We start from the raw sequence: 22,016 nt of genomic DNA, 5'->3' as shown, positions 1-22,016 counted from the left end.
TTTGTGAAGCAGAAAAAAAAAAAAAAAAGAAGAAAAAAAAAAAAAAAAAAAACCCTGCACAAGCCACCCTGCATTAAAATTGATGTGTTGTTAATCCCACTGTTCCAGACCTCGTGGGTACTGAATTTTCCTCCGTCTCGCCCGGGGCCGAACGGTGTGGTGCTGCTTCTGTGGGGCACTTTGCCTTTCCATTATTTATCAGCACGGCATAGCTTTTGTTCCCTGGATCCAGATGTGTTCACGTGTGCACATCCTGGCTGAGGGTGTCCAATATTTCCCCACATATCCCTTTGGATAATGGGAGTTGCCTGGGGCGGGGATCCACCGATGGACTTGTCTCTCCCGGCCGTGTTTTGCCTCAGAGCAGCTTTGCAGAAATGCAGGAATACTGCACATGTCTGGGCATGTCTCCAATCTTTCACTCTCTCTGAAGAACAGTGGGGTTTGTGCATCACCAATTTTAACTTGTGGGAGCGGGGAGGATGAAAACACCGTATTCCTCCTGGAGCATCCCCAACACCCGGCCCCAGCCCTTCCCCAGAAGTTGGAGGTGCTACAGAAATTGCACTGGGGGGGGGGGGAAAACTCAATACACCAAAGGTTTTTATCATCATAGTCCTCATCATAGATGGCAGCAGGTGTTGCCAAAGTATTTGGAGGGTTGTGATCGTCTCTCGGAGCTCCTTGAAGGGTCAATGGAAGTTTGAGCTTTGATTTTTGCATCTATAGTGTTTTCCTCACATACAGGGTTTCTTCAGTTGGCCCCGTGGGTGTGGAGTTTGGGGCCTGTACGGCTTGTGTGGGGTATAAAAATAATCCAGCAAAACTCAGTGTTATTGGGATTTTCACCATTTGTGGTTTCCACTTAAGTCAGAGGAGCTGGCATTAAATTTATTAAAAAATGATGGTCACAATTAAACGGCACTGACATGGTGGGGTTTGGAAGCATCACGGTGTGCTCACACTGGAAGAAGCAAAGTGACATGCTGGGAAAATCTGCCTTGCTTCAAAATCCTGGACTTTTTGCAAAAATCCCGGGTTTTGATTTGCTAAATGTCAGCTTTACCATCATTCCCTTACACTTCATTAAATCTTTATTAACAGGGCTGCCCTTGGCTTTTTTGCAGCAGGGGAACAGGCTGAGGTCCCAGGATACTGGGCTCCCATCCCTGCTGTTCTGTTGGAGGCTATTCAGGTCAGCTGGATGAGGATTTAGGGCGTTTGGGGGGGGCTGATGACTTGCCAGAAATGGTGTCTGGTTTGTGATCCTGGGGCAGGTGCTGAGTGACACCACGAGCGCCCGGGACACCGCGTGTCTCGCTGGCCCGCGTCGCCCGCGGTGGAGCATCTTGGAGGAGGCATCTCCTCCGTTCCCTTTTGCATCAGGAGGACTTCAAAGGCCTCTGCTGAACTTCAAAGGCTGCCTTTTGAAGTTGCTAAAAGTGAGCGCCGGCTCAAAAAGACTTCTCTCCCTCTGCAAGGATGTTCGGGGAGGTGTCCCTGGTGGGGTTGGCTCTTGGTGCTCTTGGTGACGGGGACAAAAATGGCATCATTTGTGCAGAAGTTGCACAATATTTTTGCTCTACATGCATGCAACATTGAAGACCTCAGCGCTGATCACCTCTAAGGATGAAAATCAGTCTACTAGAGCTCTTTTAACACTGACAGAGCTTTATTTGTCTGCTCTTTTTCCTCCAGTCCTCACGTTTCATTCACGCAGCAAGCCCAGATGACAAAAGTCTTGCCTGTGGGATGGAAAAAAGCCTTTACAGGGATGAAGGATTGCTGCAAAACATGAGCTTTTTAATCACGATGTCAGGACAAATCCAGTGAAAATCAACTGGGTTCTCAATATGTATTTGGTGTCAGCCCATTCATACTCCTCCAAGATGAGCCTTAATTCTTTATCACAAATAACCCTCATGTTTCACCTGCTGTTGTGGTGGAAGAGTTTTGGACTCAGGCCCTTCTGAGCAGTGAGTGTAACCCAGATGAGGTCACTGAATCTCAGTGGCCTGAGAAATCAAGAGGCACCTTGACCTTTTATCCCTTTCACCGAGTTTTCCAGGTTTGGGGGTTTCTGCCCTGTTTTGCCCTGAAATCACCCAGTTGTTTCCATATCTCTCCTTGGTCAACCACCTTGGTGATGTCCAGGTTTCCAGGAACAGCACTTCCCATGCAACTTCGTCTCTCGGACCCGTGTTCCCGGCTTAGATGGTGGACACGGGCTGTGAGGGCACAGAAATGCCTGTGGTGTTGTTCAAGGGGTTTGGGATGGAATTAAAGCCGGGGGAAACAGTTCTCATGGATCTCCCAGCTGGCCTCACCACACAAGATGTAGCTCTCTGCCAGTAATGTGTGGCAGAGGTGCATCCCTGAGGTGTATCCTGGGGATCCAAGGATCTCTGGAGGTGCTCTACATGTTGGTAGTGAGTTGAAGGAGCATCTGAGGAGCTCTGGAGAGGTGGTGTGTAACTAGAGGTGCATATATCAGATATACATTCAAATCAGCAGTTCAGCACATCGAGGGGTACATACCTATATATATTAGACATATATCAACAGTCTGAGGAGCTCTGTAACAGGTCATATATTTCAGGGTAGGTATATCAGATGCATATTGAAGATCTGAGGAGCTCTCTGGGGGTGATGTGTACCAAGAGACATATATCAGACATCTGTCAGAGCTCTGAGGAGCTCTCTGGAGGTGGTGTGTGCCAGGCCAGATGTATCAGATGCATAATGGAGACTCGAGGAGCTCCAGCCAGGTGACATATATCAGAGTTGTGAGGAGCTGTGCTGGTGAGGAGCTGTCTCGAGCTGGTTTGGATCAGGGTAGATATATCAGCTGTAGACTGAAGATCAGAGGAGCTTGGCAGAGATTATGTGTATCAAGGGACATATATCAGGCCTGTGCTGGAGGTCTGAGGAGCTCTCTACCAGGTGATGTATGTCAGGGTAAATATATCAGACACATACCGGAGATCTCAGGTGATGTTTATCACCTGACAGAGAGGTAATATCTGGAGGTGATGTATGCTGAGGGGCATTTATTAGATGGGTATTGGAGATCTGAGGGTCTTGCTAGAGGTGATGGATATTGCGAGGTCTGGTGAATTTTATCTCTTATTCCTTTTTTTTGCAGCCAGACACAAACCACCCCCGTGTCGGTGGCTGTGCTGATCCTTGCTCAGTCCATCTTTGTTCTTCCACTGAAAGTGCTGAAATCTAGAGATCCCCACCTTATAAAGGCCAGATTTTTGGTAGTTGCAACATCATCTCTAACATGTGTGAGGACTTTGCCTTATTGAATTGTGGCTGGGAGCTCCCCCATTTTTAAGTTAGTGGCTCTTCCCCAGTTCACTCTGTCTGAGCCCAAGTATAAAAGCACATTTGCACTCAAGGAAAGATTATAATTAACAGGGAAATGGCAACAGCCAGTGTGAAATGGGGACAAGGCCAATAGTTATGCTATTTCATTGCTTTTTCCCTTTTTTCTGCTTTTCAGACCCGGGTTGTAGCAGTAACCCTCAGTGAGATCTTGCACCGAGGACTCACCATCCCCCAGGAGCTGAAAAGGACGGGACAGGACTGTGCCAACCTCCATCCTCTGTGGATAGACCGTCAACGGGCACACCTTCGTTCGCTGGACACGGCCCGGTTCGACCTCTGAAATTCTGATTTAGTGTTTGTCCTTTCTGGGAGATGTTCAAACACACTGGGGCAAAACCCTGCTCTAGATTAGACATCAGTCCTGCCTTCACCTCCCAGGGATATTCCCACCTAAGTTTTCCTTGATTCCTCTTATCTTCCCCATCATCCTTCAAAAAAAATGGTTTAAGAGTGGACTTGCCCACCACAGCTTTGCTGCCCCTGCTAAAAGCCCTCTCCTAGTACAGACCTTCATCCTCTGCTTAATATTTTGCCTTCTTGCTTCATCATTTTTTCTCAATATTCAAACATTTCATCCTTTGCTTTCCCAGGTTGTGATTCCTATCCAGAAAATCTAGTTTTTGGGAAGGTGGGAGGACACTTCCAGGGCAGTGGCTCCCTGAGCACCCCACAAACAGTAAGGCTTCTTCTCTTTATATTAATTAAGCAATTATACATGTTAATTGTGCAATTATATATACTAATTGAGTGGGATGTGTTGAGTCATGACCTCAGTATGGCTGTATTTGGGGGAATTTCTGTTGTTTTCTGGTACACTTAAATTGTATCAACCCTTCCCTAAATGCAGTGAGGGGAGAATTACACTTTTATACTATTTTTTTAAGAGATCAGTCTGTGCAGGGAGTCTTGATTTGAAGCTCAAGTGTCAATAACATGTTGTTAAGAGCCCTACGAGCCATAGCCAGCCTGGAGGAAAACACAGATATATTTCTGTGAAAATACTCTGAAATATGGGCTGTTATTACTGCAAAATTTTGGCACAGCCAGCAGTAGAATGCAGAGGAATGGTCACCAGCTAAAAATAACTGAAATGCAGAGCTTAAAATAAGATATACATGAAACCAAGGGTCTCACAGTCCTTTGGTCAACCCCGCTCACTAAAATTAGGGCTTGACAGGGTGACAAATGTCACTGTGCCAAAACCGGAGGCACCCGGCGGGTGACAAAGAAAATAAAACCCCCTTGGCTGCAAATTTCCTCCTGTAGGAGCAAAGGGAAATCTTTGGTCACTGAAAACAGAGGTGCCACCTTCAATCCCTGCAAATGCCCTGCAAAAGTGCCTGGTTTCTGCTTAAAATGGTGATATTGAGGGCGGGGGTTTCTCGGGGGAAAGCCCCAAACCTTCGTCCAGTCCACGGCGCAGCAGAGCATCTTTTCTTTGAGTGTTTTCTTTCGAGTCTTGTCTCCTTTGAAAGTCCCTTGTAATAAAAAGAGCAGCCAATAAGGGCAGGATCGTTTCCCCCAGGCTGCCCTTTCAGCCCTGATTCTTGCCCGTGACCTTTCCCCTGGCCAAAAAACCCCACATGATGAAGGAAGTGGTGGATTCCTCCTTAGTCTGATTTCGCCCATGTTCTGATTCTGAGGTTGGGTTCACTTTGAAATGACTTTTCTGCTGAGTTTGTGGGGGTTTGGGGTCACCTCCACTTTTTGGGGGGATCCTGCCTGCCTTGATCCCTTCTTTCCAATCTGTATTTTGATGAGAGCTGCCTGGTGCTTGTGCTGATCCTTGCTCAGTCCATCTTTATTATTCCACTGAAAGTGCTGAAATCTAGAAATCCCCACCTTATAAAGGCCAGATTTTTGGTAGTTGCAACATCATCTCTAACATGTGTGAGGACTTTGCCTTATTGAACAGTGGCTGGGAGCTCCCCCATTTTTAAGTTAGTGTCCTTCCCCAGTTCACTCTGTCTGAGCCCAAGTATAAAAGCACATTTACACTCAAGCAAAGATTATATGGAAGGGCTTTGTACCCTGCCCTTTCTTTTGGGCATGTTGTGTTGTTCTCTTTGGTGGAAACTGAGCCTGTGGAGAACACGAGCATGTGATTGCTGAGGACACCTGGCCTGGAATTGTCTCCAGCAAGAAGACCAAACTGAAAACAGCTCGACAAATTGTGCCAACAAGGTCTAGGCACCTCCCACTAAAGGCACAGAAAGATGTGATGATGGCTGTCCACCTAATTACCTTCTGGAACACAAGGCTGGCATTGCTCTAAGTGGTTAATGATAGAAATTACCTGTCCTGATGACTTCTTCTGAGAACAGCTTGGTTCCACTTGGATTTCTCCACCTTGTGTGTTGTTCCCCCCAGTTTCCAGGCACAAAACTGTCTCAGCTTTCCTCCTCCTGAAGCCCACATGACCAGGGAGATGCACCTCAGAGGCCAGGCCATCTCTTTTGTCACCGTGTTGTGAAAAAATTTGGCACATCTGTCTCACACCACGAACACTTTCCAGTCCTTTTTTGACCCCAATTTCCTCATTGTGTTGAGGTCAGACCAGTCTGAGGTTTATTCCCATTTGGAATAAATGGAGAAGTTATTAACTGCTATTGAGCATCATTAAAGGAGTTTGAAACCCCTTGTAACTCCCTAGCTGGCTGGAGCTTGTATAAATCACCACGTCACATCTCAAACTTCTCTTTTGTCATCAAGGCTGGAAATATGGCAAAAAAATTGAGTTTAAATGGGCAAATGAAACATATTTCAATTGAGGTGATTAATCCAGGGGCTCCCATAGCAATCCTTAGTGTCTTGGCTCGGGGTTTGGATAGGGACGACTCTCTGCAGATATCAGAAAGCCTGGAATGCCTCAATAAAACCCATATTTTTTTGTCTTCTGGTTGGTACAGTCGCTTCTCTTAGGGAATTTTACATTTTTAAAAAGGAAATTCATGGAGGAGGAAGACCGGGAGGAGACAGAGAACTGTGAGAGAGGGATGTGAGGCGGAAACTCAGCGAGTCAGGAGTTCTGATTTATCTGCCATATGGGAAAGAGGAAAACAGCCAGCTCCAGAGGGATTTCTTTCCCTCTCCCAAAGTGAAAATTTCCAAGCGTGATAGCAGGATATAGAGAGAAATGAGGCAGATTTAAGGGAGGAGAGGGTTTTATTAGGTGTGCTGTGGCATTGCTGTTTTGGGGGGGTTTCCCATGGGGAAATCTTTGCACACTCCCACCTGTGTTTCTGCAGTTGGGTTGGCTCTGCTACTTTTACCCCAAGTCCTACAAGTCCACCAAAAAGCAGGTTCCTGTCTGTGTTCACCTGCTGCTACTCACGCCAGCGTTGGGAGATTTGCACGAAGCCTGTGAGCTTTGATTTGCAAAGTGAACACCCCAAAAGGGCATCAAAATTAAAGCTGCATTTAAAACCATGAAAAATGGCAGTGTGGGTCACGGGGTGTTCGTGGGCTGCAGAAACAGCTGCAAAAGGTCCTCGCGTGGTTTGTGGTGGCACCTTTGCTAGGATTGGTGGTGCACGTCTGCGTGGAGGTTGTGGGTGGGTCTTGCACTGCTGTTGGTCTGATTGGCACTTGTGCTGGTGGAGAAATTGGTTGTTGTGGTTTAGGAGTGGTGTTCCCCAATTTAGTGCTTCCCCTCCCCACACCACATCTCCAAAACCACACACTGCTCGCTTGCTTCCCCTCCCTCCCGTTCCACCCCTGGGCATCTGGAGGGGATGACTGGGGGCACTAAAGGCAAAGATCACAGGTTGAGATAAGAACAATTTGCTGGAAACAGCGATGAGATGAGAAAATGAACAGTAGCAGCAACAATATTAGTAACAGAAGTGTACAAAACAGAGGATGTGGAGCTCGACTGGACTGTGGCCACACCACCCACACGGCTCCCTCCGGTCAGGACCATCCTCCCTCCTCCTTCCCATTTAGATTTGGTGCTTGCCCGATGGAAATGTGGGTGCTCAGGTTTTCCTTACTCATGGAATTAGCAGACTGTGGTGAAAAACAAAGAGCACAAACCAAGGTTGAAAGCACAGGGCAAGATTTTGGACGTAAATTATTCGCAGCTCACGGAGAAGAGGAAAATTCACCCGCTCCCTGTTTTTTACAAGCACTTTCAAGGCAAACAGAGAATTTTTTTTGGATAATTTGTGTCCAGCAAGAGGAAGTTTCTGCATGTTTGGGGTTCCTCAGCTACGCTTCACTTCAAAGCTTTTTGATTTGCCCTGTGAAAAAATTCACAATTTGCTCTTTTGGGAAGTTTTCTTGGGCCAAGGGCTGGGTTGCACAAAATGCAAGTATTTTCAGGTTACTTTGAAGAAGCTTCTTTGATGTTTCCCTGTGCCAGTTTGTTTTGGAAGGTGCTTTAATGGTCTTCCCCTATAAAAATAACACTTTAAAATGTATGTAGGTATCTCAGCTCTCCACTTAAAAAAAGAGGGAAGTTGTTTAATGCTGCTGTTCAAGGTACATTAACCTTGTCTACTAAAGCTCTGACTGGCTCTTGCAGGTTTTATTCTCATGTTTATGTTGCAGAGATATCCCTGGAGCCTTTTAGGGATGGGTATCTTTGGAGAGGAGAGAAATATTTAGCAGTAATTGTTGTTCTCATCGGAAATTCACTGTAGCAGCTCCCTCCTTTCTGTGGAGCTGGAGCTGGGAGGAGGATTGGGAAACATTAAATATATAAATGCAAAGAGCAAAGAAATACCTGCAAATAGGAAATAAGTAAATAAATAAATAAATATTAAATACCTGGGTGAAAGTATTAAGTAAATAAATGCTCCTTTTCCCTGTGCCCAGGAGCCCATCCAGGGACATTCCAAACTGGTGCTTGGCAAGAGTTTTTTGACATTGTCTGACACAGTGTTTCCTTCTCCCTTTTATCCCAATTGCTTATGCACTGACCAACTGTTCTTTTAGGAGGAAAATAGAAAAGGGATGCAGAGTTTATTCTGCAGAAGTATCAAATCCCCATCTGCTTTAGCCCGTGGTTGTAGCAGAATCACACCCCCAATTTGTCTTTTTTTACGGGGCAATAACTCGATAACTGGGTGCTGGGAAGGGTGCAAAGGTCAGCATCTAGAAAATGCATCATCTTGGTCGAGAGCAAGGATGCTCCCCTGGGTTTGGATAGAGGAAGTTTGGCAGCCAAATATTCCTGAAAAAAATTAAAGCTGTTTGGTGGCCCAGTGGTGTGTCTTGCACAAATGCTCCTGATCTCCCCAGAGGAGGCATTGCATGAGCCTGCTTGGAAGCAACCTGGAACACGAGGAATGGTCAAGAAATGGTTTATGTCTTGAAAAATTAGATTTTCCCCCCAGTTTTCACCATTTAATAGTGGTTTATTTTTATCTTAACCGCTAGTTAATAGTGGTTTGTTTTTAGTGAGCTCAGGGTGGCATAAGGGACTTCCTTTAACAGCTTGTGAAAACTGGTGTTCATCTTTCAGGGTAATGTGTGAATGTTGGTAAAAACAAGCAAAAAGGGCGAAGATTGGTGGATAGAAATGAAATGTTCAAGAGCAAGAGGGTAGCTCTTAATTCACTTTATGGCCAATCAAGAGTTGGCATCACCCACCGAGGGTGAACCTGTCCTGGCTGCTCCGAGCAAGATGTATGGTCCTCTGGAGAACCTTCTGCCTCCCTGCTCTGCCATATTTCTTCATTTTAACTTAGCTGAATGCATATATCATAAACTTCAGCCTGCTCAGGCCCTCTCTGAAGACGGTGACATAAAAAACCGTGGAGGGAGCCGTGACTGACTCGGCATCGTTGCAAATCCCACAGCGAAAATCCCCTTTGGAAAAAGGCAATCTTCCCTTAATACAGAAAAACTCCTTCCATGGCTGGAGAAAAAAACCCCATCCTCAAGTATCTCTAATAATGTTGAAGCTTCAGGTGGAGAAGAAAAAAAAAAGCCTGAGAAGTTGTTTTTCTGATTTCTCACACTGAACCCTCCGCTATCAGTCGCACGTGTTGCTGCGGGGCAGAAACTGCTGAATGAGCTAGAAAAAATTATCCCCCTTTTCCAACTGGTTTGGAAACAAAAGTTGTGCTTTCCACATCGAATGTTAACATTTTTCTTTGAAAACGGTGACGAGGAGTCCATAAATGAGGTTTTAACATTTTTTTTTTTTTTTTGCATTCAGGCCTACTTCTAATACGGTTTTATGGGTGTTTTATTAATCAAGGAGGTCATATTCACCTGAGGGGTGGTGGGTGACTGACAATACTTTGATTTTTAAAATGTTTTAAGGCATCAGTGACCACGTGGAAAAAAACCCCGACTTTTCAACTTAAGTCTTTAATTATTTTTACTGGGAAAAGGATGTGATATATTATTGGCAAAAAAAAAAAAAAAAGCAGCCTATAAATCTGAGACTCTTTTAGGCAGGCACAAGCTCTTCGGGAAGTACATTTCCAACGTAATGGCAACATTTCAGTGATAGCTGAAATAATTTTATTTCATGAGGAAATTTAGGATACTTTGATCTCAAGTCGTTGCCAAAACGTAAAGTACAGCCGGGTCCGGAAATGAAAGAGCCTTTATGGGTTTTATTGCTCACCTTTCCCTTCCTCTGTGCAAATGCCCCAAGAGCTGGCTGCAATTCCTGCCCTCCTCGATCCCCAGCCCCCCAGAATTCCCTCTTCACCCAAGGTTTGAGGATTGCCTTGAGCTGAGCTGGAAGGATTTGGCAGGGGTTTGGTGATGCTCTGCTCCTTTTGGCATCTGGGTGCCTGTGGGCAGGAGTTCACCAGCTAAATTGATTTAAGTGGTGGAAGTGGGGGAAAAAAAAGAAAAAAAAAGAGGGGATTAGTGCATAAAATATAAAAAATAAGAAAGGATTAATGCATAAAATAGCAGCTTTTGAGCCTCCCTTGTGTTGGCTGCCGATAAATCCATTGGGCTGACAGCTTTGCCCTGTTATCCTGACATTCCTGGCCAGGGGCTCCCAGGTGAAACACCTGTCCAGCTTTTCCCTCAGGCATCAGTTGCTTCCCTGGATATTTACAGTGCCCAAGTGCATTTTTTCCCTCCCCAGGATAAATATACAGTGCTATTTGCAGCAGCTTCTCGCTTCCACCCTTTTTTTTATTTTTCACGTTTGGCTGTGAGTCCTGCTCTCCCTCCAAACCAACACCCACAAACCTCGATGAACGGCCCGATTTGAGCAGCTCAGATGTTTTTCAGCAATTAAATCGGGCTCTGGGCTGCCACCTTCTGGGAATGTGCTCACCCAAAACCTCACACCCCACAGTGAATCCCCACGTGCTGGCTGTGGGCTCGCTCCTGGCAGGAGCAATAGATGCCAAGCAGGGTATTTTTCCCAAAATAGCAGTGTCTTTTTTTTTTTTTTTTTTCCCTAGCTTCCCACCCAGATGGCCAGACCATCACAATGCTAAATTCTGCTCTTCCCCAGCTGCAGCTATTTCTGGTGGGGAGGTTTTCCCCTCGGTGTTACCCCCCGAGGACTCAGATATTCACGTGCCTGCAGCTGCAAGTGAATTTTGACATTGGACACCAAAGATTTTAAGCAGCGACTTCACTCAGGAGCAGATAATTTTGCCTCCTGCTATTCTGCTGTTCGGGAAAAAAAAGAAGAAAAGCATCATTTTAATCCCATAAATGCAGTTTCCTCCCTGCAAGAGGTCTGTGCCATGCAAGAACCCTGCATGCACAGGATTTTGGGTGTGATCTCTCAATTTGTGGGTTATCCATATTAGTGCAAAGTTAAAAAAAAAGAATAACCTCATTTATTCATGCAAAATAAATAGGAGTGGTTGATGCCCATCCCATGCACACAGCACTTGGCTTTCTGTGTGGATATGGTGCATTTGTGAACTTGGGGCCTGGTGGTTCCTGTAAAGCTTGAAGCCTCAAGGAGAAGACCAGAATATTGTGGCTCTTCCCCCCCAAAAATGTGGACCTCATGGAGAAGACCAGAATATTGTGACTCTTTCACAAAGATTACTGAATGTGCATCAGTTTTGACTGAGCTCATCACTATCCCTGTGACAGTCCCCTTTGACTTTTCCAAATGTCCCTTTTTTTTTAAGAATTTAAGCTAGATTATTGGCTTTTCTTCTAAAACAGCCACACAGTTGCAATGCAATAATGGCAGAGGAGGTTTTTTGGGGCCAAGAGTTGCTTTTGGGTCATATCTGCCACCAGGTTTATCCTTGAGGACTTCTCCCAGCCAAATGCTCCTCTACAAATTTGTCTCTTCCTGGTGCCCTTCTTTTTTTCCCCATCTCCTTTGGACATGAAGATGCAAAAAAAAAGAGAGGTTTAGGGTGACATGAGGATTGCCTCCTCAGTTTATGGGATCAAAATCCAGGTTTGCTTCCTGGTTCAAAGCAGGCAAGAGTTTCCACATTTCTGTGCATTTAGTCACCTCAGCAGAGGAGTCAGCTGGGCTGGACAGCACAACATGGGAATCAACTCCACATCAGACACAAAATGTCCCTTCTGGAGTGAGCAGGCAGTGCTTGAGGATGTGATTCCATGGTTGCCAAAGGCAAAGAGACATAATTTTGGGGGGATTTAGTGTCTGATTTCAGAAAATGGGCAAGTCTTGCATATATGATTTGTCTTCCAACTTCCAAAAAGGGAGAATAACTGGAAAGGGGATGGAAATCCCTATTTAGGCACTGTGGTCAGGCATGAAGGGTGGGAAGAAGACGCCCCGGGTGCACCAGAGCTCACCGGGGGAAAATGTAATGAGGTTCACCAATGGCAGTCATCATCTCCTCCTTTGCCTGGCTGCTATCCAGGGGAGATCTCCCTGCTGTGCTTTGGCCCTGATGCATTCCTTATCCAAAATCCCAAATCTATCACCAAAGCATGATGAGGGTCAGCAAGTCACCTGGGGTTCCTCCCAGGGGCCGCGTGGTGCAGGGCTGTGCCGGGGTGAGGAACGTCACCTCTCCTTGCTGTCTTTTTTTTTCTCTCCCTTTATGTGATTTTTTTTTTTGGAGGGGGGGGGGAAGAGATCCCTCTTAATGCAGCAGCTCCTCTCCTGCCCACAGGTTCTCGATGTGAGTCCCACCCAGGATGCACCATGTCTCCCCAGCACCGGCTCTGACGATGATGGCCACCCAGACAGTGCCTCCTCCTCCCTACCAGGACACCCCACAGGTGAGTGTCCTGCAGCACCCACGGGCCCCTCCAGACCCCTGGGGACCCCCAGCTCCTGCATTAATTACCCTGCCTTCCTAAATAATGGCCATTGCAAAGTACCTCACCCCGGAACGTTCACGTCGGAGACTGGCCAAATGAAACCCCTTCTTGGCACAGTCTGCAAGATTGAAAGGTTTGGGGTCAAACTGTGTTTTTTCCCCCTTTCAGTCTTATTTTGGGGTCATTGAGTCTTCTTAGTGGCATGTTTGCAACCAGCAGTTTAATTACCTGGAAAGACAAAGTGTTTGACTAAACCAGGATGGGTTTAGCCATGGAAATTTGTTTCAATGGCATTTTTTAATAACCTGTGGCGGGGGGGAAAAAAAGATTTCGTCTCCAATGGTGCTCTAAGGGGTCAAATAACTTTTCCAAGCATCATTATGGAGTTATTGTAAGAAGAGGAGCTTGTCCAAGGGAAACTCTACTGGAGCACCCCAATAGGCTGGACTTGGAGGTTGAGGATGGATTTCAGAGATGTTCCTGCACCCTGCAGCCCACCCTAAGAGTTTTTAGGGGCAAATTTATGTCACATTTCTGCTAGGGATGATCCACTGAGCACTGAGACAGCTCTGTTTCCAAAGCAGCTTTTTTTTGTTGTTGTCCATACGGCAGATTTTGAGTTTCTCCCCGTTTGCTGCTCCTTTCAGTGGCAAAAGCAGAAAAATCTCCCAGGAAAAAACAAAACAAAACAAAACAAAACCCAACAACAACAAAAAAAACCCCCAAACCCAAACCCCGAGCCTGTTCTCTGCAAGCTAAAATAAATAAATTGACTTTTTCACACCCCCCCTGAAGCCTCCCCCCCTCCCCCCGGGTCTCCTTCCCGCTCGTTTCCTTCGGTGGGAAAAGGTCACTTCTCACAAACGACACCTCGGTGGGGTTTTTATGGCTCCTCCAACTTCTGTGTCATCATTTACTCGCTTGGCTGCTTCGCTCCAAGTAGGGCTTTTTTTTTTTCCCGATTTTTTTTTTTCCCCCTCCCTTTTCTCGCTTACACAGCGGGAGCCGCGGCGCCGTTTTAGCCCTAATGGGCAATTGAAAGGGATTTTTAAAATAGCCGACATTTTCCGGAGCATCCTGCGGTGACATCCCCTCCACCCATCTCCCTCCCTGCCCCTCAACTGCCCCCCTGCTTTAATACATTGAATTTTGGGGGACCCTCAGGAGCATCGTTGACCAAATCCTTCCTTTTTTTCCCCCTTATCAAGGGGGTTTTTCAAGTGGTTTTTTTTTTTTTTTTGGGTGAGGAAAAGCTGCGGCCGAGAGTTGATTTCCTTGACTCATCTGTGGCTGTGCTGTGAACTTTTCACCTGCAAAACTTTGAGGTTTCTAAGGGGTTGGAAAAGCAAATTGCACACGAATTTCTTCTCCCCAGAGACGGGGAGGACTTGGTGATAAATAAATAAAATAAAATAAAAGATGATCAGTTGTTAGAGCTACGATGAGCTCCTCATCAAGGGAACCATTCTGGGGAGAAGAGTGCTAAAAAAATGGGATTTGGGGAGCTTTGCATTCGTGTTTTACAGCAGAGGCTGGAAGCTGTTACCTTCACTGTCAGAGATGTGCAGAAATGAAGCAGAAATTAGGGGGAAAGCTGCCTTTTTGGGGGAAAAAAATGCTTTATTAATCACCTGAATCTGTTAAAGGGGTGTAACGTGGAGCATCTTTTATACTGAGCACAGGCACTCTCTTCAAGCATTCTACCTGTTGAAAATTAAGGAGTCTGCCTAAAAATCCGTGTGTTTTCCATAATAAATTAAAACTAAAAAGCTAAAGAAGAGTCTTCAGCCATTGGCAAAGTTAGCAAAAAAAGAGGTTGTTTTAAAAATAGGTATTTTCAGTGCTGACAGCAATGAAAGAAGATTTGCCCTACCAAAAAAAGTGCTTCTTGGGTGGTTACAACAGGGACAAAAAAAGGGGAGGGGAGAGGAAATTATTTCTTTATTTATGTATTGAAAAAATTTATTTAGGAGAAAAGGTTGTTAAAAATCAGGTGGAGGTGTTAATTTTTCATAAATTCCAACACAGAAAGGGGTAAAAAGTATCTTCTCCCCCCTCCCCAAAGGTGGTTACAATAGGGACAAAAAAGATAACTTAATAAATAAATATATTTTAAAAAATAATTAAAAATTGGATGGAGAAGTTGATTTTTCATAATTTTCAGCCCAGGAAGTGATAAAAGCAGCTTTGCCTTCCACCCCCCAGGTGCTTTTCAGGTGGTTATAACAGTGACAAAAATGGAAAAATGATGAACATCCTTCTATTTTTTTAATCATAAATATGTTTGAAAAAGCCACGGGGTAAAAACTGAATGGACATCAAGATTTTTTCAGTGGGAGCCACAAAACCCCTCCAATTCCTGGTGTCCTCAGCAGGTTTTTGGGCTCAGAACTGCTGTTTTCAGCACGTGTGACAGGATTTCCCAGCGAAATGCTAAGAAACAGGGTAAATATTGCTGATTTAGGGGATTTACTCCTTGAACTTGATGTCTTTGGACGTATCTTCACAAAAAAAAGCCTAAAGAAGAGGGATTATGGCATTTAAAACTGCAGGAAGCCCTCCCAGAGCTAATGCTGGCAGAGGATTTCCTTCCAAAAGAAGCAAAAAAACCCAGAAATATCATATCTGAACCCCAAAAATGTAACCCCCAACCCCAGAAATATCATACCCAACCCCCAAAAATGTAACACCTGGAAATACTGTACCCAAACCCCAGAAATGCAATACCTAAACCCAAAAATATCATGCCCAGCTGGAGCAGCACCTTAAAAATATCAGCTTTACCCAGGAGCCTGGCAAAACCACAGGGATTTTTTACTATTTACTATTTATTTCCTATTTTCTAAATCTCCTTTTAATTTTTTTTTTTTTTGATTTTCTTCTTAATCTTTAAAAAATTCTGACCTTTTTAGGTGCTCTACGTTTTAAACATGATTTTAAGAACATCTTTAACATAATTTTAGAACTGTCGTAGTGTTTTAACATCTTTTAATGTGCTTTCTACATTTGAAAACATTTGAGGTTTTTACATGTTTGTAAATGTATCAATTACATTTTCCCACATTTTAAATACATTATTTTTAAACATATTTTCATTTTTCTGTCTTTAAAGGTATTTTTTACATTTTAAAACTTTTACTTTTGCCGACGTATTTGTAAACATACTTTGAACATGTTTTTACATTTTTATATATTTTTACGTATATTTTAACTTTTTTTAACATATTTAAACATGCTTTAATGTATTTTTAACAGTTTACATAATTATTTTTATTATCTACATTCTTTTTTACCTTTCTTTTACTCTTTTCTCTACATTTTTTAACATGTATTTTGTACTTTTTTTTTCTTTTTTTTTGTTTTCCTTTTTTTCCTCCCCTGCAACTCTTTTTGGACATATTCCAGGGGAAAAAAAAAACCTCAAAACCTGCATTTTTTTTCAATGCCTACAACTTTCATGCCCAAATATCTTCCCCTTATTTCCCCATTTTCCCACTGCCTTTTCCCTCCTTTCCCATCCCCACCTGCTCCCCTTAAAGCCATTTTTGGCTCCATTTTTGCCTTCCTCCCTGTCCACCTGCAAATCCCTCCATCCCAGCATCATCTCACCTCTTTTTCCACGGACTTGGAATTATTTTTGCTTATTTTTTATTCTTTTCTTTAGTCCAAGGTGAGGTAATGGCTGCGAGGTAAAAGCCCCAGAGGAGGCTTGTTTTTTTTTTTTTTTTTGGGTAAGAGCTCAATTAGTTGCAGACTTGGCTGGAAATATCCGCTTGGCAGGATTTCGGGGCCGGATGCAAAAAGGGCTTTGGAATCCTGGTAAATGAGTGTGATGAGGGGGGAAAAAAAAGGGAAAAGATTGGGGGAAAAAGCCATTTTTTCTCCCACAGAACTGTAATGTTCAAGGGAGATAATAGGGGAAAAAAAGGGGAGAAAGAGGAGGAGGTTGGGAAGATGTTCAGTGGCACGGCTGGAGCATCCCCAAAGCTGCTGGCATTTTGGTTTTAGGTGGAAGATGAGGGGGGGAAAAAGGAAAATCCCAAATGCTGGGGTTGGAAGGGGAAGGGGAGCCCAAATTCCCCTCGTTTCTTTAGCACCAGGGAAGGGAAGAAGGACAGAAATCAAAGTGGCTGCTCAGTTGGGAGAGCTGGAAATTAAATAGTGCTGGGTGAATTTGCAGGTGCTGGAGCCAAACTTTGGAGTTATGAAAAATAAAGGAGATTGGAGAGGGGGAAAAAAAAAAAAAAGTGAGGAAAAAAGCGACAGCAAAAGGTCAGGCAGGAGATATTAAAGGCAAATATTTTAAAAGCAAAAGGTGTCGTGGTTTTGGTCCAGCTTGGGTTTATAAAGCTTTATATATATATATAAATATATATAATAATGAATTACATAGTAATTTATGCATATTAGCATTTTGATATATTAATGATCACAAAGAAATCTAGAGGCATATCAGACAAATAAATAAATAAATAATACCTATAAGCACATTTCTGTATAAATAAACACAGAAATAAATATGGGAGTGTATCAGACAAATAATATGTATTATTTATATGGAGATCTACACAGAAATGAAGAAACATTATACAAATATAGATAATACATAATTACATATACACACAGAAATAAGTATATATAAGTCTAGTAGACAATAAATAAATGATAAATCTAATATTTAGCAAGAGCCAGAGCTTCCTTTTGCTCCCTACCTCGAGGGAGGATTGAACATTTATTGGTGAAAATAAGCAAATGCTTATTTTTTACAAATTTTGACAGCAAAGCAGGTGAAACAACCACTTTGCATTAATTCTCTGCTGAGATTTTTGGTTAAAACCACCGTATTTGGGGCACTGCTGATGCATTTGAGCCCCTCTCGCTTCACATTCCCACTGGATTTTTTTTTTTTTAATGGAATCTCGTGAGGATAACACAAAGCTTGGACCCGTCTGAAGCCTGGCAGCAGATCATTCAGGGGTTTTTTTTAATGATATTGTCAGTTTTAAGGGAGAATTTCCCCTAAGTAGGTGTTATCTTGTACCAGAGAGCGGCAGTTTTGGGGTGTGCAGGGATTTGCAGGAGCTCTGGCGAGGGCACATCTCACATCCTACAGACCCAAAATAACTCCAGATTTTAAAATAAGCACCAAGTTTGTCGTCAGGATCGTTTATGACACAGCAGATCCCCGGGATGTCAGCAATCCTGGGCAGCATCTGGGCTAAAAACGGGTGATTCGCACGCGGGCACCAAAAAAAAAGGTTGATTTTTTTCTTTTTTTGGGCCGTCTTCTCGCGGCGCCGAGATGAGTCATTGCTGGGCTTGGCAAGTTGGAAGAGGCTCGCCTAATTTTGGGATAAAGTGGAAAATGAATGTGTCTAGACAGTAATACCTGCTCTGAAGAAAGCTCCTGGCAAGGCTGCGGCGCCGCAGCCGGTTTAACCTGGGGCTCGTGCGAAACGTCCCGCCCGAAATCACCGCAGGAGGGAAGGACGGCGGCGCTTTTTCCTCCTGTATTTTCCCCAAGTGGAAAGCGGGGGAAAAAAAAAGGCACTAAAACCCTAAACCTGCCCTTTCCAGGCCGAGATGAAACGCAGATATATTCATTTTACCTCCCTCTCCGAGCCCCGTCGCGGCGCCGCCGCCTCCCGATTCTCCAAAATCCCGAAAAAACTCGGCCGAAAAGCACAACAAACGCTATTAGTGTTTTATTTTATTTTCTTCCCTTTTTTTTTTTTCCCCCCTCTCCCCTTCCCAGATGACAGCCACAGCCCAGCAGCCCACCAAGGCACAGCCCGTGCATCTCGCCACGCCGGCGGCGGCCGCCAACACTCCGGTGCCGGCCACGGGCGGAGACCCCCAGGCGCAGCTGGAGGCCGACAAGAGGGCTGTCTACAGGTGATGCAAGCTAATTGCAGCGTGCATTCATTAATTAATGCATTAATTAATGCAGTCTAATTAATGGCTCGCTGTTGTAATGCATGGTTGGCGCGCCCATTCGGCGAGGCATTAATTAATGCCCAGGTTCCCCCCTCGATCCTTGGATGCATCCGTTGTTATAATGCTTTATTAATCTGTTCTTCCGATGCATTAATTAGCATTAGAAGGGGGGAATTAGCAATTAGCTCCTTTTTTTCAATAATACCTATTGGTCATAGCTCATGGTGGTGGAGCTCCTTCATGTGCTTCGTTTTGCAGCGTCTCCCCCCAACCTCTCCAAAATATTCACCCTCAAAAAAACCCCAGATTAATCTTTTTAGGGGGCAAAGCTGTGTGATTTGGGGTTGAATAATTAATAAAGTCACTTATTAACCTGAAATGTGCAGTTTGTTGATCCATACAGGATGGATGACTCCTTCAGTCCACTTTTCGTGTCACTTTGGGGATAATAATATATAATATTGTAATATATGCAGTAATGTGATAGTATAATTGCTGTAAGTAATATTCTAATTATGTAAATAGTATAATTATATAAGTAATATATAATGATACAAGGGAGATGTGATTATTTACAATATTAGAACAGTAATGATGTAACAATATTTTAATATAATTAGGATTAAGATTTAAGGTTAAGGATTAACCCCCTGTCAATGGCCAGGGCTGTGATGGCTTGTGAACAAAAAAAAAAAGCAGCTTGGAGTTGAAGGAATTAAAATATTTGTACTCCAAATATTCAAATATTACGAGGCTGAAAGGTCTGAAAAGGCAGATGAAAGTGTGGAATAAACTCACTCTTTCCCAGGAAAATGCAAAAGATTATTCGACACAGTTCTCCCAGTGTTGAAAATCATTTTCTCAATGCAAAAAAAGCCATTTGAGGGCAAAACCACCTTCCCTTTGCCCTTCCAGGAGGAGTTTTGTTGAAGCATTCATGGGATAAGGAAAACAAAAAAAACCCAAACCACCTTTGGAGTTTTCACAGCCTAAATTTGAACATGAAAAACGTGCAAATAAAACCTTGTGGGATGTATTTCCCACCTAGAAAAGTGGGGGAAAATTTGTTGCCTAGTCCCATGTGTGGACTCATTGCCCAAATTGAGATGCTTATTTTTGGGTTCCAGCCAAATGACCCCCCAGATAAATTTTTATCCCTAAAATGAGCCTTTTTGGATGAATATTCCCCTCTCCAACGGTTATTATGGATGGTGGGTATGTCATTAGCTGTCAAATGCACACAAGGATTTTCTCAGCCCTCCTCCCCCCCCCAAAAAATGGATTTTTGTCACTTTTCAATAATTGCACCAAGGCAGAAAGAATCAGCTGTAAGTGTCTGTTGATCAACCTGGAGGGAAATTGCTGGCAAAATGTGATGGGAAATATAAAAAACCATGGACAAGTCACCCCACCGGGTTTTATGCTCTAGCAGGAGGTTTATCACCCATTAAAAAAATAGAAAAAAGGGAGAAAAAAAAAGAATCTTCCCCCTCTCTGCTTGGTGTGGGAGCAGCTTGGCCAAGACTGGTCCAGCAGTGTCACTTCTCTGCAGTTTTTTTCCAGCTTAAATGTTTTCTTGACTTTATGCAACAGTGGGCCTGGGACTTCCCAGTGGATTTTTGGACCTGAAAAAAATGATGCTTCTGAAGGGAAATGGTGCTTAAACCACCCGAGCACCGCAAATTGGATTTTTCCAAGTGGGAAATGGCTGAGTTTCTTTGCATTAAGTTTCTTTTTTTTTTTTTTTTGCTTTTTCCTTTTTTTTTTTTTCTTCTCTTTTTTTGAGGGGGAAAGGGGTGAAAAAAACCCCAAAAATTCCTGTTGTGATGTGCCCACAGTGCCACTGGCTCGAGCCTGGCTGAAGATGGGAAATTAGGCCATTAGAGGAATTCATTCCTCTTTATTAGCCCGTGTCGAATCCTTTTTATTAGTGGCTGCAAACGACCTCTCTCCTGCAGGAAAATGTCAGGGCTGGTTCAGCCCTTTCATTTGGAGGATTCCCTGGAAAAAAAAAAAACCACAACACAGGTGGTTTTTTTTTTTGCAAGACCGTATCCAGCAAAAGCAGATTTTTCCATCCCCAAACTCTCCTTCGTGCCATAGGGGTGGTTTTCCACCTGTGCAATGCCAGGAGTGAGGACAATCCTTCTGTTTCCCCTGTGCATCCTGGATATCCATCTGTTCTCCCCACTGCAAATTTCATAGCAAGGAGGGGCTCCAGAGCTCAATTTTTACGCCACAACCTCCACCTGCAAACCCCCGTGGTGGGCCCGGCCTTTCCTCTGCCTGGTGTGGCCACAGAAAGGCTGGAAATGGAGAAAATGGTGGTTGGGATTGGGGTTTTCCCCATGCAAAAATGCAAAAGCCCTCACAGAAACACAACAATTCAGCACATGGCTCATGGCAAACCCCCAAATTCCAGCAGTCCTTGCCTCTGTGCTCAGAGTGCCCTCAGTGCTCTTCCTTAACCCATCCCTGGGGATTTTGCCTCCCTGGTTTCCCCCTTATTGTATTTTATTATTTTGCTATTTTATCATTTTATTATTTTATTTAATGTTTATTTTGTTTAGTGTTTTCATTTATTATTTCCTTTCATTTAATTTTATTTACCGATAGATTCGGTCGGGTCGGGTTCTACTTTGCTTCCCTTTATTTTGCCTTAAATTTTTAGTTTATTTTAGTTTAATTCCAACTGAAAAGCAAACCGTTCTCCCCTCAGCCATGTGCATCCCCCTCCTCCTCCTCTCCAGCTCCAGAACATTCCTGGGGGTCCACAGCAGCCCTGCCCCTGTTATTAATGCTGGAGAGCACGGGGCGACGCCGGCCTTAATCCCCCCTTGATCGATGCAACCCCTCAAAGCAAAGGGGCTACAAATTGCTCGGGGGCTGCAATCCCCTTCCCCCCTCCCCAAACCCCCATGCCTGGGGTAATTCCGTGCCTTTGCTCCTAATTGATGGAGTGGCCCTGGAAATGGGAGCAGGCACCTGCTGCAGTGCCACCAGTTCATAAGTCCCAATAATTCAAGCCGCCGCCTGGAATTTGCCTTTCATATCCCCCGGCTAAGCCCCGGCGGGGCTGCTGAAATTATGAAATGATTTCCCCCCCTCGCCGTCCTCCGCTCCAGCCTCAGTGAATCTTGCATTAAACCAGGATCAGGACAGATTAAACTATAATATGCTGTGGTATTAACGGCTGCAAATGAAGACTTAGCCGGGGGGTTTAACCCCTTCGCCTGACTCCGGCTCAAAAAGGCTGTCGGGAAGGGAGTCGTGATCATCTTTTGGGACATCTTTTGGAGATAAAATGGTGGAGCCCATCCCGTTGTGCTGGGATGACTGGAGTGCTGTGGGAGACCACTGTTTTGCATTTCTGCCCTGAAAGACTCTGTGAAACTTTTTTACTTTAATTTGCACCGCTGGAGAGGCTCACTGGAGTTGGGGTTAACCCCTAGTCTGCATCCCCCTACTCTCCACATGCTTTGGTGCTG

At 44.3% G+C, this 22,016-nt stretch overlaps 1 protein-coding gene across 1 annotated transcript in view; it reads left to right on the top strand.

Moving 5' to 3' along the window:
* The window catches only part of PKNOX2 (PBX/knotted 1 homeobox 2), an 86,693-nt gene that overhangs the window by 46,690 nt on the left and 17,987 nt on the right, over positions 1 to 22,016 (top strand). The window contains exons 2-5 of the mRNA XM_027710773.2: positions 3,509 to 3,660; positions 3,984 to 4,069; positions 12,441 to 12,549; positions 18,347 to 18,486. Coding sequence (XP_027566574.1) covers positions 12,466 to 12,549; positions 18,347 to 18,486 — 224 coding nt within the window. The 5' untranslated portion in view covers positions 3,509 to 3,660; positions 3,984 to 4,069; positions 12,441 to 12,465. The remainder of the gene's footprint in view (positions 1 to 3,508; positions 3,661 to 3,983; positions 4,070 to 12,440; positions 12,550 to 18,346; positions 18,487 to 22,016) is intronic.

Source organism: Pipra filicauda, unplaced genomic scaffold, assembly GCF_003945595.2.
Source record: "Pipra filicauda isolate LSUMZ 115617 unplaced genomic scaffold, ASM394559v2 scaffold339_size799093_pilon, whole genome shotgun sequence".
In the NCBI taxonomy this organism is placed as follows: Eukaryota; Metazoa; Chordata; class Aves; order Passeriformes; family Pipridae; genus Pipra; species Pipra filicauda.
This window is presented reverse-complemented; position numbering and strand designations above follow the sequence as displayed.